This window comes from Channa argus, chromosome 11 (assembly GCF_033026475.1).
Source record: "Channa argus isolate prfri chromosome 11, Channa argus male v1.0, whole genome shotgun sequence".
NCBI classification, from domain to species: Eukaryota; Metazoa; Chordata; class Actinopteri; order Anabantiformes; family Channidae; genus Channa; species Channa argus.
Window position 1 is genome coordinate 9,389,592 of NC_090207.1, and position 13,519 is coordinate 9,403,110.

At 40.7% G+C, this 13,519-nt stretch overlaps 1 protein-coding gene across 3 annotated transcripts in view; it reads right to left on the bottom strand.

Moving 5' to 3' along the window:
- The window catches only part of sema6a (sema domain, transmembrane domain (TM), and cytoplasmic domain, (semaphorin) 6A), a 99,010-nt gene that overhangs the window by 23,562 nt on the left and 61,929 nt on the right, over positions 1-13,519 (bottom strand). For all 3 annotated transcript variants that reach the window (XM_067521045.1, XM_067521046.1, XM_067521044.1), the window contains 7 exons: positions 11,467-11,557; positions 9,992-10,111; positions 9,376-9,464; positions 7,097-7,314; positions 4,973-5,104; positions 2,842-2,997; positions 142-315 (listed from right to left, as the gene is read on the bottom strand). In XM_067521045.1, the coding sequence (XP_067377146.1) occupies positions 142-315; positions 2,842-2,997; positions 4,973-5,104; positions 7,097-7,314; positions 9,376-9,464; positions 9,992-10,111; positions 11,467-11,557 (980 nt within the window). The remainder of the gene's footprint in view (positions 1-141; positions 316-2,841; positions 2,998-4,972; positions 5,105-7,096; positions 7,315-9,375; positions 9,465-9,991; positions 10,112-11,466; positions 11,558-13,519) is intronic.

Genomic DNA, 13,519 nt, shown 5'->3' on the forward strand with positions numbered 1-13,519 from the left:
GTTGGAAACCTGTAATATTACACATATACACACACTCTCTAAAAACACACACATTCTATATTTGAGCTTCTTTTTTTTCCAAGTGTCTCTCAGTTTCTATCCATCCCTCTCGCATATACATGTACACGCAGTGCAACATACTTGTCAGGGTTGTAGACGTTGACCTCCTCCAGAAACAGGCTGTCATTGAGGAAGCCCTTGTTCATCTTGGCCAGGAACTTGAGGACGATGCCTTTCTCAGATCCCAGGAAGACCACCGTGTGATTCTTATGAGGACCCGCCTCATTGTCCACCACAATGCGCGTCAGGCGATACCTTCACAAGGAATAAGAAGTAAAATAAGTCTAGCACTTAACCAGTCTGTCAATTAGTTTGCCTGAGAGAGGACCGAGTTTGCCCATTAGATGTGCATGTACAAGCAACAGATGGTGATGAGAATACCAGTAGGAATAGTATGTAAATGTTGTCTAAGTCCATGACTCTTCTACCGCAGCGTATTCAAAACTTTGTCAGATTCTAATTGCATCCATAAAAATTTCATATAATTTGCGGAAATTATATAATCAATCAATCAATCCATCAATCAAGGAGGAGCCTTTCATCATTCACATCAGCTGTCTAAAGCACAATAAGGCACAGCAGGGGAGATTCCATGTTAATATTCCCTTTTATTAATCTCATTATTTGGCTGTCATTTCATTAGAAACTCAATCAGATTGCCATAAGGCATGTCAGGTGGTTTCTCAAAGAGAGGCATTAAAAATAGTTGCTCAAGCAACAGACAATCGTTGTGATGATACTTTCTCTTCAAACTGACACGGTTGGGCTCAACACATGGTGGGCGTGCATAAAACTCAGTTTTCATTTTAATAACAAGCATAAGTGCATTTTGGATCAATGTCTTTTTGTGGGTGTTACAAGTAAAATGCAGATGGATCAAATCAGAAGAACAGGTTTTTAGAAACACCTTGTGAGGCTGTCTACTTTTACCATCTGATCTAATTGCTTCACAGATGCTACTTAGAATATATCTATCAATTACTTTCAGGGCCAAGAATCTCTTGAAGTTATCAAAAGACACATATCTGCTCATCTGTGTTTATTATGCAAATCCTGTTTTCATGAGTTTTTAATTGGAGGAGATTGGATTTTAAGATTAAGATTGAGATCTTATCTGGAAATCTGGGAAGTCCACTTTGAATGGTTTAGTGAGCGTTCTGAAAATGGGTGAAGAGGTACCACTTGGTAAAATACTTTTTACTTGGAAAGAGAATTTGTTTTGAGCAACATGAATATAAATTTTAACTACCGTAGAGAATACAGTTTACACTGTGAGCTCAATACAAAACAAAGGCAAAGTCCTCCCATCCCATTTCTTTCTGTTTTCTTAAAAACTCTCTTAAAATGCTCCATGTCAGTGGTTTTATCCAATCAACAATAACAGCAGTCTAAAGGTCTAATGTGGTTTTGATCCTTTCAAGCGTAACAGGAACTCCAAGGACTATGTCAATGGGATTTGATCTCAGCAAAATAATACAATCTCAAGGACTAAGACATCCACTGTCTTTTCTATTCAGGATAATAAAAATCTCAAGAGGGGGATTCTCCAGAGTGTCTCCCCCCTTCATTTGATTCATTGTGCTCAGCCAGCTGAGATCCTTGCCACAGCACAGCAAGTCTCAGGACAGAAAAGGCTTTTCGAAATGTGCAGCAGACCCTCTTGCTGAATTTCAGGCTGTCCTCTCCAGAGTGTAACAAGTATCAGACCCCATAACGGATTTTGTTTCAAGTTGACTTCAGCTCAAGAAGAGCACTTCACATAGAGACTGTTAGAGAAGTCATAAAAGTCCTGGCTCCATGTCCACCACCTATGCATTCATGATGCTTTTTGAGCTTACATAATGCTTTTAACTGCTGCCTCTGACTTGCATGCAAGGTTCTGCTCACTGTGGTGTCAATTTAAATCATATAAAACAGCCTGACTGCTAATTATGCAAAGACGGAAAGACTGTGTTATTCATAGTATGGCCGTATGATATGCACCAATGAACAGAAGAAGTTATAAGATAACCTTGATGAAAGCTGTTCATATTCTGACTAAGCCTGTATGTAGGTCAGAGCTTAGCAAAGTAGCAGCCAAATGTGATACGACAAGAATAATTTGTAAAACCCATGGAGAATCCTTAAACTGATGCTACGACCACTGAGGTTTGTCAAGGGTCTGGCAAGCAGTCCTAACCTTAAATCGTGAGCAGCTGAATTTCAGAATGAGGTCCCAGTGAAAAACAAAACAAAGTAGATTTTTACTTTTTACCAAATGCTCTGTCAGCTGGTTTTGCCTTGCTGATGGGATGGTGGCGCATCATCCTATTCCCCTAGAGGTTGACTGAAATGTCTGTGTAGTGTAGCTAAAAGCAAGAAAGACCTCTATGATCAAATGGTATCAGCCACACTGCACTGGCTTTTGGGAAATGGGCTCAACTTTAGAAACTCTGGAGAAAAGTCAGGCATTGAAGAAAAACAAACTTTAATCCTCTCTAAGGAATATCCTCAAAGGATTTAGACAAACAATTTGCAACAAAGACTAAACATAGTTGAAATATTCTTCTTAATAGGGGCTTATAAGGTGTAACTATGAAATCACACATTCCAACCACTACTGAGAATTCAAATAGTTACTAGTGTGGTGTGGGTAGGTGTTTTCTCTACAACAGCAGAAATAGGTCAACTGGTCGGTGGCCGGGTACTACTGCGTTTTAATGAGCACCACTTCAAGTAATTATTGTCTTTGGCTCAGGAGGCTCATAGATGAAGACAGTCTTTGGAGTGTCTAATACTTACCGGACCATGGTCTTGAGGAACCAGGGCCTGTTAGCGATGGAGGGAACGGCCTCATCCATCAGAGGATGCATCTTAATGAAATTGAGTGTGTCGTCTGGGAACTCGTTGGACACTTTGTACCTCTCTGCGGTTGGAGTGCCAGCACAGCTGCCAGGCCTGCAAATGTAGACGAGCAAGAGGAAGGTGATGATGAGGAGGCTTGATGTGTGAAAATAAATGATGAGCAAAAGGGGGGAAAAAAGAAAAGAAAAACTGCAACACTGACTGTAGGAGGAGTGCCCACTTTTTAATGACCTGAACTCCAACAGAAGACAGAAAAGTTCTGCTCCCAAAAATCAATGTGAGCATTGCTTTAAATTACTAAACTCTCATTCCAAGAGGCTTTGGTTAGAGCAAAGGACATAAGATTTCTTCTTTTCTCTGGCACTGAGACATACTATCCATGTGATCCTTTTACAGGGAGTTGGTGAGCTGCTTGTAAAAAAAAAGAAGTGCTTTTGATAGTGTATCCCCTTTGCAGGCATCTCACCTCTGACAGCTTGTAAAACCCCTTTACTGCATGGTCTTTGATACCCTGCCACACCACATAATCCACATCCGATCTTAGAAATATTAGCCAGATGGTCACTGAATATCTGACACTGACAACATGTAAAGGCCAGACCATAAATTGTTTATATATATGTCTACTCAAGGGAAATTGATGTTCATCTTTCTGTGAAAATCTTTATTATATAGGATTTGAATGTAATGTTGTGTAAGTATGACTAAAAGGAATCCAAGGAGAATCCTTCAAACCTTTGTGTCCATCTACATTTCCATCTCTATCATGTCCTTAGAGGGAAATGACAGAATATCAAGGACTAAAAAAGTTTGTAGTTTTGACTGAAATCCTACAAGACCAAATTAAGTGCTGTACAAAAATCTATAATGAAAACATATTTAAAAAAAACCTTTTTAAGCATTCAAAAAAGCGCTTTCCAAATTATTTCAAGTCATGTAAAACCTTCAAACAGATTCTGTTAAATTAAGTGAAAGAATTTGCAGAATCATTTGTCACAAAAAGAGACAGCAACAGCCATCGCTACAGCATTTTCTCTAGAGCTCACATTTATGTCTGGGGACATATGGAGAGCAGAATGAAAACAGACATCTCTTAAATATGAAAATCTGTAAACCATTCAGTATGAGAGTGTAACACATGGAGGAGCAGTCTGCTGCAGGACCAGACCTAGGTGGCATTGTTACAACTCTCCGTCTGTTTGCCTGCAGATAAAAGGTTTGGGAGGAAGGAAAATGAAATCAATCACAACAATCCCTGCAGAAACAACAGTAGTTACATCTGATCTTTGCAACACCTGACCTTGTTGAGCATAAACAACTAATTATATGCTAAATGAGAAAAGTGAATGAACTCACACATATACACTCAGTTGCACAAAGCATGGAGATGAATGCAGAGTACACGCTTTCTGTTGGCGAGGATCTGCCTCATCAGCCATATGGCAACACACACACACACACGCACACAAACAAAGGATACCAACAATTATCGTGGCACAGATCTTTGGAGTTAAGCTGTTTTTTTTTTTTCCTGGAGGATAGTAGAGCAGCTCTTAGCACACTAATTAGCAAGCAATAGATTGGAGATTGATCAGGCTGGTACATTTGTGGAATTAACCAGCCATCTGTAAAATGATCTCATGCTTCATTTGGTAATACTAAGTCCTTCTTTGATGCAGTTGCATGTACGGAAGAAGTGAGGTAATGGCTTAGAGCTGCAATTGTGAGAAGAGGTGGTGTCGGTGTGTGGGCTACTGCGAACATAGTATGTAGCTGGGATGCAATGTGACATAGGAAGCAGCAAAGTATGATGCAACATGATTTAAACATGTAGTCATATTCACACACATCTTAATTCAACAATTGTATGAATTGATTGGGGGGTCACATATTTAATTTTGTTTGTATTTGTGTGTGTGTGTGTTTGTGTGTGTGTGTGTGGGGGGGGGGGGAATAAAAAGAAAGGTAGGAAGAGACAAACAGTGTGAATGAATATATTGTGTGTGTGACTGTGCTAAATCCTGTGTGTGTGTGAGAGAGAGCTGTGGTTAATTAACTGCTTTTGTACCTTGGCTTGGGAACCTTCTCCTCAGGAAAAGGCGTCCAGGTGGAGTCTGGGGATTTCTGCTCTTTGAAACGCCCTGTGAACGTGTTGGCCACCTCCGCCATGTCATAGGCACATACTGCTGAGCCTGGAATACTGCCACACACACACACACAGGCAAAAATGCATTTAACAGATCAAAGAAACACCTTGCCAAGTCTGGACTATCACCAGGAGACAGAGAATAGATTTACAGTCCCCTTTCGGAAGGGTTAAATCCCGTGGGATGTAATCATTTTAGCTGTTGGCTGTTAAGCTGGGTGATATAAATGTTGCAAAATCTTGTCAGATTAGAGAAATAAGACGTCAAGTTATTTATATTTAAACAAAAAACATTTTTTGCAGCAAAAGCTTTACTTCAGTATTCTAATAGAATTATTCTTGTTTCTGTACTTATTACAGTTTCAGTGCATACAGTTGGGTGCAAAAGTTTGCATATTCCTCATTTTAAAATACTAAAATAAGTAAACAAAATGTTATTTTAATCAACATTATATTTAATGCACATTCATCTAGTAACAATCCAAAATCATAATTTAATTAATGTATTAATGTATGTATGATTTTCCTTATTGTACCATAACTTTTTTGTATACACTCCTTTTATGCAAAAGCAGTGTATGTATATGTTTGCATGCTTTTACAATGAAATATGTAAAGGGATATAGGGGATACAAATATAACATCAAAAATAACCTTTTTGCCATCTCAAAAAAGCGGGGGGTGCAAACTTTTGCACCTAACTGTAGTATACTGTTTACTGTAGTGGTGTTTGCAAAGCCTCATGAAAACAACATTCTGTAAGATTCCCGATGAAGACTGGGTTTCCCAAAAATCCTCTAGGCATCAAAGTTTATCACAAGTCCACTGTTAGGCAAGAAATACAGACAACAGATTATCTTTTTATTGCTATTCATTTTTGGGGGAAAAACACCCATCCTGTGATAGCAGCGGACACACTGTCTTCTTTCCATCTGTGTGGAATCAATGCATAGCGTGTTGCTGAGTCACATCTCTATTTCGCCTGCATCTGCTCCCAGAAATAAAAACTAAGAATTGCGTATTCTTTATCAGACTGTCCTTTAAAGGGAAATCTTATTCTGTCCCTCAGCCAGCTGGATTTTATGGCTGTTGCATCATGGGTTAAACTCATCATGTAGACTTCGGGGAGACAGCGTACACAAGAGCAGTATTATAGAGAACAAGGTCAGAGAGCTGTTAATCCTCGGCTTGGCTACTAAATTACTATAATTGCCCTCTGCATTGGATATGTAAAGAAAGTTAGACAGTCATATGTCTGTTTATGCCAGGCTGCAAACAATTCTGAGAGATGGTGATGGTGAGCGAGTCAGCCAGTTAGCAAGCGACTGAGCCAGACATCCAGACAGACAATTAAACGACACAACCCCTGAGTGCTGCCTACAGTCTGAATGTGCTCCCTGTAATTTCACCCCCAGACTGTTAAATGGAAAATTAATGCCAGGATCAAAACCAGCGCTTATAGAAATTTTCACAGGCTCTGCTTCATTGGGTTTTAATGTCCATTAACCACGCTCAATTGCATTGTCACAAGCAATTGTCCTATCTGCTAAAAAGCAGCCATAAAATGGAAAATTACAATATAAGCGAGCTATCAGCCAAGCTCTATGCTGTGCGGTAATTTTCAATTTAGATATCAACTCACCGCTGCCTATAAATATTAAAGCCGTTCAGAATATGAATTGTAAAAGGAAAAATAAGATTAAAAACCTGTGTGTCAAAAGGGCAGCAAAACTGTTTTGACAGAGATTCAAATATTGACCCAGTGGTCCAAAACTTTACACGTTGCCAAGAGGCACAGCAGGGACACGCACTACTAACATTGACAAAGGTCAGGCTGTCATAATGGTAAAGACCTGAGGGCTTTTTTTGAAGTATTTCAAGCTAACAAAGATAATCAGGTTAATAAATGTAAAGTGCTAAACAGCTGTTATCACACATCACACAGCAGAGGAACGGGGAAAAAAAGACACTGATCAAGTCATTTTCTTCTCTTACTAATTTAAACCTCTTCAATGTGTTAATGAGTTTTCATGCTATTTTTGGTACCTGTTGTACGGTGTGGAGAAGGTTGCCATCACTACATCTCTCCCATTGATGTGAATGACATCTGTCACCGCCTGTAGGATGTTGAAGTAGAAGTGGGAGTCACCAGGAATAGAGCAGTTGAGTCGAGACTTGAGGAAAGAGGTCCACTGTTTTTCCAAGACACGGGGTGAGCCGCCTCGGTCATTCTTACAAACCCTCGCAACACGAGGAAACACAACCTACAAGAAACCACACACAGGTGTGAGCTTACATTTGAATTGCTTTTGGTTTTACAGGTCACATCTGTGGTCTCAGTCTCTTTCACTAAGTGTAAGTGTATTTAGCACTATAGATTAGCACCATAGTCAGAACAACAATGGACAGCTCTAAAAAAATTTTAATCTCTTTCTTTCAAACTTGTTGTCAAGCCCAAGTGATGTGACTTGTAGCAATTTATCAGATTTCATGTTGCCCCTTTGGGAACCACAAAAGGCTGTTTAAAACATTTTTCGCATGTGCAGTTTTATTCCCCAGTAACTGCAAGCAGACTTTGCAGTTATTAAATTGGTGTGGATCATTTACATATTTGTTAACCACGTTGGTTTAACAAATCTGAATAACAATTTGGTGACTTTATTACCAAAGCATTTACCCATTTTTGCACTCGTGTCAGCATTTAAATATAAAATAATAAAAAAAACAAATACATAAAGAGTCCTTTTTGCAGCATTAGAACATCTTCTAGTAATCGTTCATATGATTTAACAATTTTAATACAATCAGACAAACAAACAATAAGTAACCAGAATTTCCAAGCTACATGTACTTACATGTACTCTGCGGCCATCGTGTTTGAGTATAGTTGTGACTAATCTCAGACAGTATCATCTAAAGTCCCTTAATTAGCTATTATTAAGCTTCAGCTTGTTATGTCATCCATGTGAATTAGCTTGGATGAGTCCATAACGTACTCAGAAAATGGGCAAACTATATCTTATGTTGACGTTCATGTGAAAGCTCTACACAGAGTAAACATTGAACCACCAGGTTTAAGAATATACTTTTGAATTTAATTCCCGGGAGCTGTCTATAAAGGCCGTGCTTGGCTCTTTTAAACGACAAACCTTGGGGAGACACCACAGTGTCTTAATCCAACGTTTCATCACTTTATAGCAAATTAAAGACACATACCAGTAAATTGGTATGTTTGATATGCTGTTAAAGAGTCAGCACCTGGCAACAGAAAATTTAAAGTATACAGCTTCAAATAGGAGCCCGTGGTGTAATTACAACTCTGCAGTAAGATCATGTAGCCAGTATTGTAATTAGTTGTTGTCACACTATACTTAACAGCAATAAATCTAACCCTGACCTGAAATTGCAACCTAGAGTAAACAGTGTGAATGGGAGCGAACAGGCATTTTAACCAGATCCCTGCACACATGCACACCCACAGACAATCACACACACACACCCTCACCCATGCATACCCACCTCCCCCCCATTCATATACAGACACAAATGTCCATATGCAACGAACGCACAATTTCAACGAGAAAAACACACACGCCCACAGTCATGAAAAGAAGATACACTGACCTGTGAGATTATACAGCACTGAGATTACAGAGAATGTTTTATATAGAACAGGCGAGACCCTCAAGTTGGATGTGGAATTATGTCAGCTTTGCATATTACAGTTCCCGGTGTCACATTTCTACTCCCAACAGTTAGGTGAGCACTGGATTATCTGTGTGTTACTTGGGAAAAGCCAGACACACCTTACACTGAACAAATAGCTTAATCGAGGCTTGTTAATTCACTTGTGTGTAATGACATTTTTATGCTTTTGCATTTTCCAGATAACAATGTGACAACCCAGCAATAAACTAACACCAACATGGGGAATGCCCGTTTCTTCTTCAGGCTTTCTACTTCCCCTCCACCTCATTTCTCACAGACAACTTGGGAAACCTTAGTTCCGAGGTCAAATAGGAGCATTACCGGACAGATGCAGACGTGCAATTCAAGTGATGTATTTAGACGTAAAAATAAGATCTACAGACATCCACCGATTTTTTTTCTTTGTGAATCTATTTTAGGTCCTGCATCCTGTCCAGTGTTTATCTGTTGCTGAAAAATGTCTTGGCCACTTTACAGATCCTGAAAACCTCCTTGCAGTTACTTGATACACCCATATCCTGTTAGTTTCCTCAGGCATGTCCCGATTTGCGCGGTAAATAGGAAGTCACCTCTGATTAGACTTCAAACAATAGCAGAAGAATAGGGCCTCTGCTTACCTTTCCCATTGTGTTGTACTCCATAGCAATTTCCCTAAAGAAGAAGTAGATGAAGTCACCATAATCGACTGCCTGAACAAAGTAGGGCTCTGCAGGAGGAAGAAAAAAATATAATAAAATATGAAGTGGCGTTTTGCCGTGACAAAACAGTTCTGACACCATATTTCACAGTAAACAGCCAGAATATCTGTCATATTACGCAGAAAAGCACTGACTGTGATCCTTGAGTGCCTCGATCTATCATCCATCATATCAATGAAACAATTTGCATGCAAGAAAAGGGGGATCGCTTTATTGAGTTTTGACAGGCAGGACTTGTGCTTGTTTCTCCCCAGGGCAGAGCAATTTCCTGGCTACCTCAACTCTACCAGGGCAGGTTGGCAAAATGACTGCATCAAACAGAGCGTGCAGCATTAACATACTGTAAGTACCCCTGCTCTTCATAGCTAGATTCATACACGGAGCCGCAAAGACCCGTAGACACATAAATCATAAATCAAGAAAACACAAACATATGGTGGCTCATGCCTGTCCAAATTGTAGTTTGTTTTTTAACTTGTCAGCCAGCTTGATACTTATGAACCACAGGGACGTTGTTTGTGTGTCCCTTACTCACCTTTCAGCCATTTAGAGTCATGTTTGACAGTGCGCAGAGTCGGGCTGTCTCCTAGGCTACGATAGATGACTGCATCGATCGCTAGAAAGTCTGTTACAGTGGCCGAGTACAGCTTGCCATCTGGAGAAGGAACACAGAGATGGAAAGAGCAATAAGTAGGAAAGTCGGAGATGGGGAGACGAATGAAGAGAAAAAGGCAAAGGGAGAAAACGGTGAAGAGAGTGACGTTAAGTCAAAGAGAAACACATAAAGCCACTCAGAGATTCCTCCGCTCCGTGTCTGGATACACAAACATGTTTCAGATGGCTCAAACCTGGAAAATGAATGAATCACACAAACCAAAGTGACTCTCTGATGGACAACAAACAGCCTGTACACACACACCTCAACATGTTGCACATTTGTAATTGCTCATTCTCGCACACACACACACACACACACACACACACACACACACACACACACACACACACACACACTTCAAAAGCACAAACAAACACTGCACTCACGCACCGTCTGGGAGCACCACGCAAACCCACAGCTACACACTTACATGCACATACATCCACACAAGTGCTTTACAAACACGATCCACCACCAGCATGACCTCAGCCTGCTTTGGCTATAACCACAGTGGAAACTCAAACTACATAATTGAAAGGATAGCAGTGAGAGGAACCTTGTTCATTACTCAGTGCTTCCAGCTCCTTCCAAGCAGCTCTGCTACACATTAACTGGTCAAGCAAAGCTCTGCTTATTGGCATTAAACAGGCAGGGACAGCTCATCAATACTGCCACAAATTGGTCCAAGTAAATATGAATTGGGGCTAGATGTTTTTAGCAGGCTGCATCAGAAGAATCGTACCACGCCAACGGAAAGCTGACTCATTCTTATCCAATTCGTTTGTAACTCGTCTTCAGTCTTATGTAAATTTTTTCAATGTGAGTGAGAAGCAAAGAGAATGACAGAGAAGCAAGAGACAGATGATTCTGTTGGGGTTTTTTTTCTGTTACCATAGCTCTACTGATGTGTTTCCAATAGGGTCTAATAAGGAACAAAGTCCCGGCACACAGCAAATGTGGTCCCAAGTTCGATGATTTGCTCTAGTGCATATAACACACATTGGCTTTCGTTCTTGACATGTTGTCAGAGTATTGCTATTAGAATAAACCACAGGGTATTAAGAACAATATTGAATACAACCGCAACTAATCCTCCCGCTCAAACAGACTCAGCTTTCCCATCTAGCTCAAACATGTTCCAATGTTTAATAAGTGCAGATAGGAGAAAATCAGGATTAATGTTTTTGCCTCACGGCAGTAGTAGTATCTCACAAGCTTAATCTATTTTCACCCTACAGAAAGTTGTGCAGATCTTCATTACTGTTAAATCACAGGACGGTTAGTGAACGTTGATGAATGTAATAAAGAAAATTCTCAAATTAACACAAACACACACACACGGTTAAACTTACCAGCAAACAAGGCAACATTGGCGTGCTTGGCATCATATGGGCAACGTGCCATCCCACTGATCTCCTCTCCCAGCGCCTCTAGAGTGTCCGTCTAGGGTCACAAACAAGGTGAAAGATCAAGTCAATCAGGGTCAGAGAGTTAAGACAATGGCAGTGTTGTCAAACAAACAATGGACTTGAAATACTGCTTTAGACAGGAAATGTTGGTTCCCAGTTGGAGGAAAAGATCCAGAGGGACAAAATAAGAAACATGTTAAAACAATGCAAATCTGAAGGCACTGCTAAAAATACCGTGTTAAAGACGATAGATATCGTGTAAGACATAATAGAACAGTGCCAAAAGGCTGTGGTACCCAGCCCAGGAGTGTGTCCATTTAACATCTGACCCAAACTAGCCTCCCATGGATCCCACTCTGGTGTCTTACTGAGAGCTGTCAAACCAAAGCAGAAAGAAAAACAGGCCTTTTCTACAGCACAGTATGTGTAGATGTGGTTTGTTTTCTCCCTGCCATCCTTAACACTTTGACAGGCGTTAAAGAAGAGTTTTAAAAACCCTAAAGGCAGATCTTCAACCCATTTACGGCAGTGTTTTCCCTCTGCCCTGATTTCAAAAGTCTGTGAAGGTGAAATAAATGGACGGGGGGGAAAATGGGTGCCGGTTGTTTTCGAAGCACTGCTGGTCTGCTTTTGGGTTTAGTGGAAAGATCTCTGTAAAGTGGAATTTACTTTGTGCCCATTTGCAGTGTGATTGGCAGCACATGGCAAAGGATCAAATGTGGGTGAAATGTCACTATCTTCCCCACCATGGGTAGGCTTGTCTTCCCCAGCAGGCCATAGGACACCCTCTTTCCAACAGATACACACAAATGCGAACACAAGAGAGCAGAGAAGAAAAGCCATGCTGCACTCGCCAAAGGCTGAGGTCAGGGAAGATTACTAAACACACTGTTTGCCTTTGGACTTCACAATCCATAGTCGTTTTTCTTCCCTATCAGTGTTTCTATCTCTCTCATACTCCACTTCCTCGCTTCTCACTTTCTCCTTTTCTTTTGACAAAGAGGAGCAGAGCCTGCCAAGACTGTAAACCGCTTACACCGCCCTTTCTGGTCTGTAAACAGGTCATTTTGTTTTCTATTCCTGTCTCGGCGGAAACGGTTATCATCTGCCCACTAAAAAGGTCACACACACACTCCGGCGCAACGCTGGAAAATCCTGCCAGAGAAATTGTTGAGGCTGATTTGGCAGAGAAAATTACAAGTGACCTTTTACAACAAACACACAACCACCAGCAGCGGCGCGTTTCTCGATTTCTCATTCCCTCTGTTTCTTCAGAAATTATGGCTGAATAATATATGGTATGAATGCTGGTATGAATATATAGTGTTATTAGACAGGGGAGGCTGTAATTATGGATTAGGCAAAGTTAATCATACAGGACGTGAGTGGCTGAAGGTCAGGTGAGTTCCATCTCTGGTACAGAGCAACAGGGCAACTCGGTTGAGCTTGAAACATCATCAGCTTCTGTGGCAGCTACCTAACAAAAACACTCCCACACATCACAAACACACACAATCCCTATCTCTCATGCCACAGCAGCTCCCCCCACTCCTCCATCTTCTCAGTTGATTTCACCAAGGCAGTGACCTCTGTCTGCTGGGCTTGACTTGCTGTCACTGATCTATTCCTGCCACTTGCACAGAGGAAGACACTCCCAGCCCGGCGGCAGATATACATATGGCTCCAGTCTCCTGTCGAGCTGGTGTGTGTGGGGAAACAACAGCCAAGTGCTTACTTCTTTGCCCTTAGCCTTGTCTATAGCAATATTCAATATTTCAGAAAGGGGCAATAGCAATCCATAAAAGTGCCACACTGAAGCACATTTTTAAACATTACCATAAAGAAATTTGATGTTTAAACAGCCAGATGGATTTTTTTTTACCTTGTTTACCAGGCAAACCTCATTATGCTGTCAACTCCAGTAGCTGGAAAAAAGAAAGAAGTGCTTCAGCTTTGTAGAAACACAATTCAAAGTAATGGGATGGGAACAGTGGTG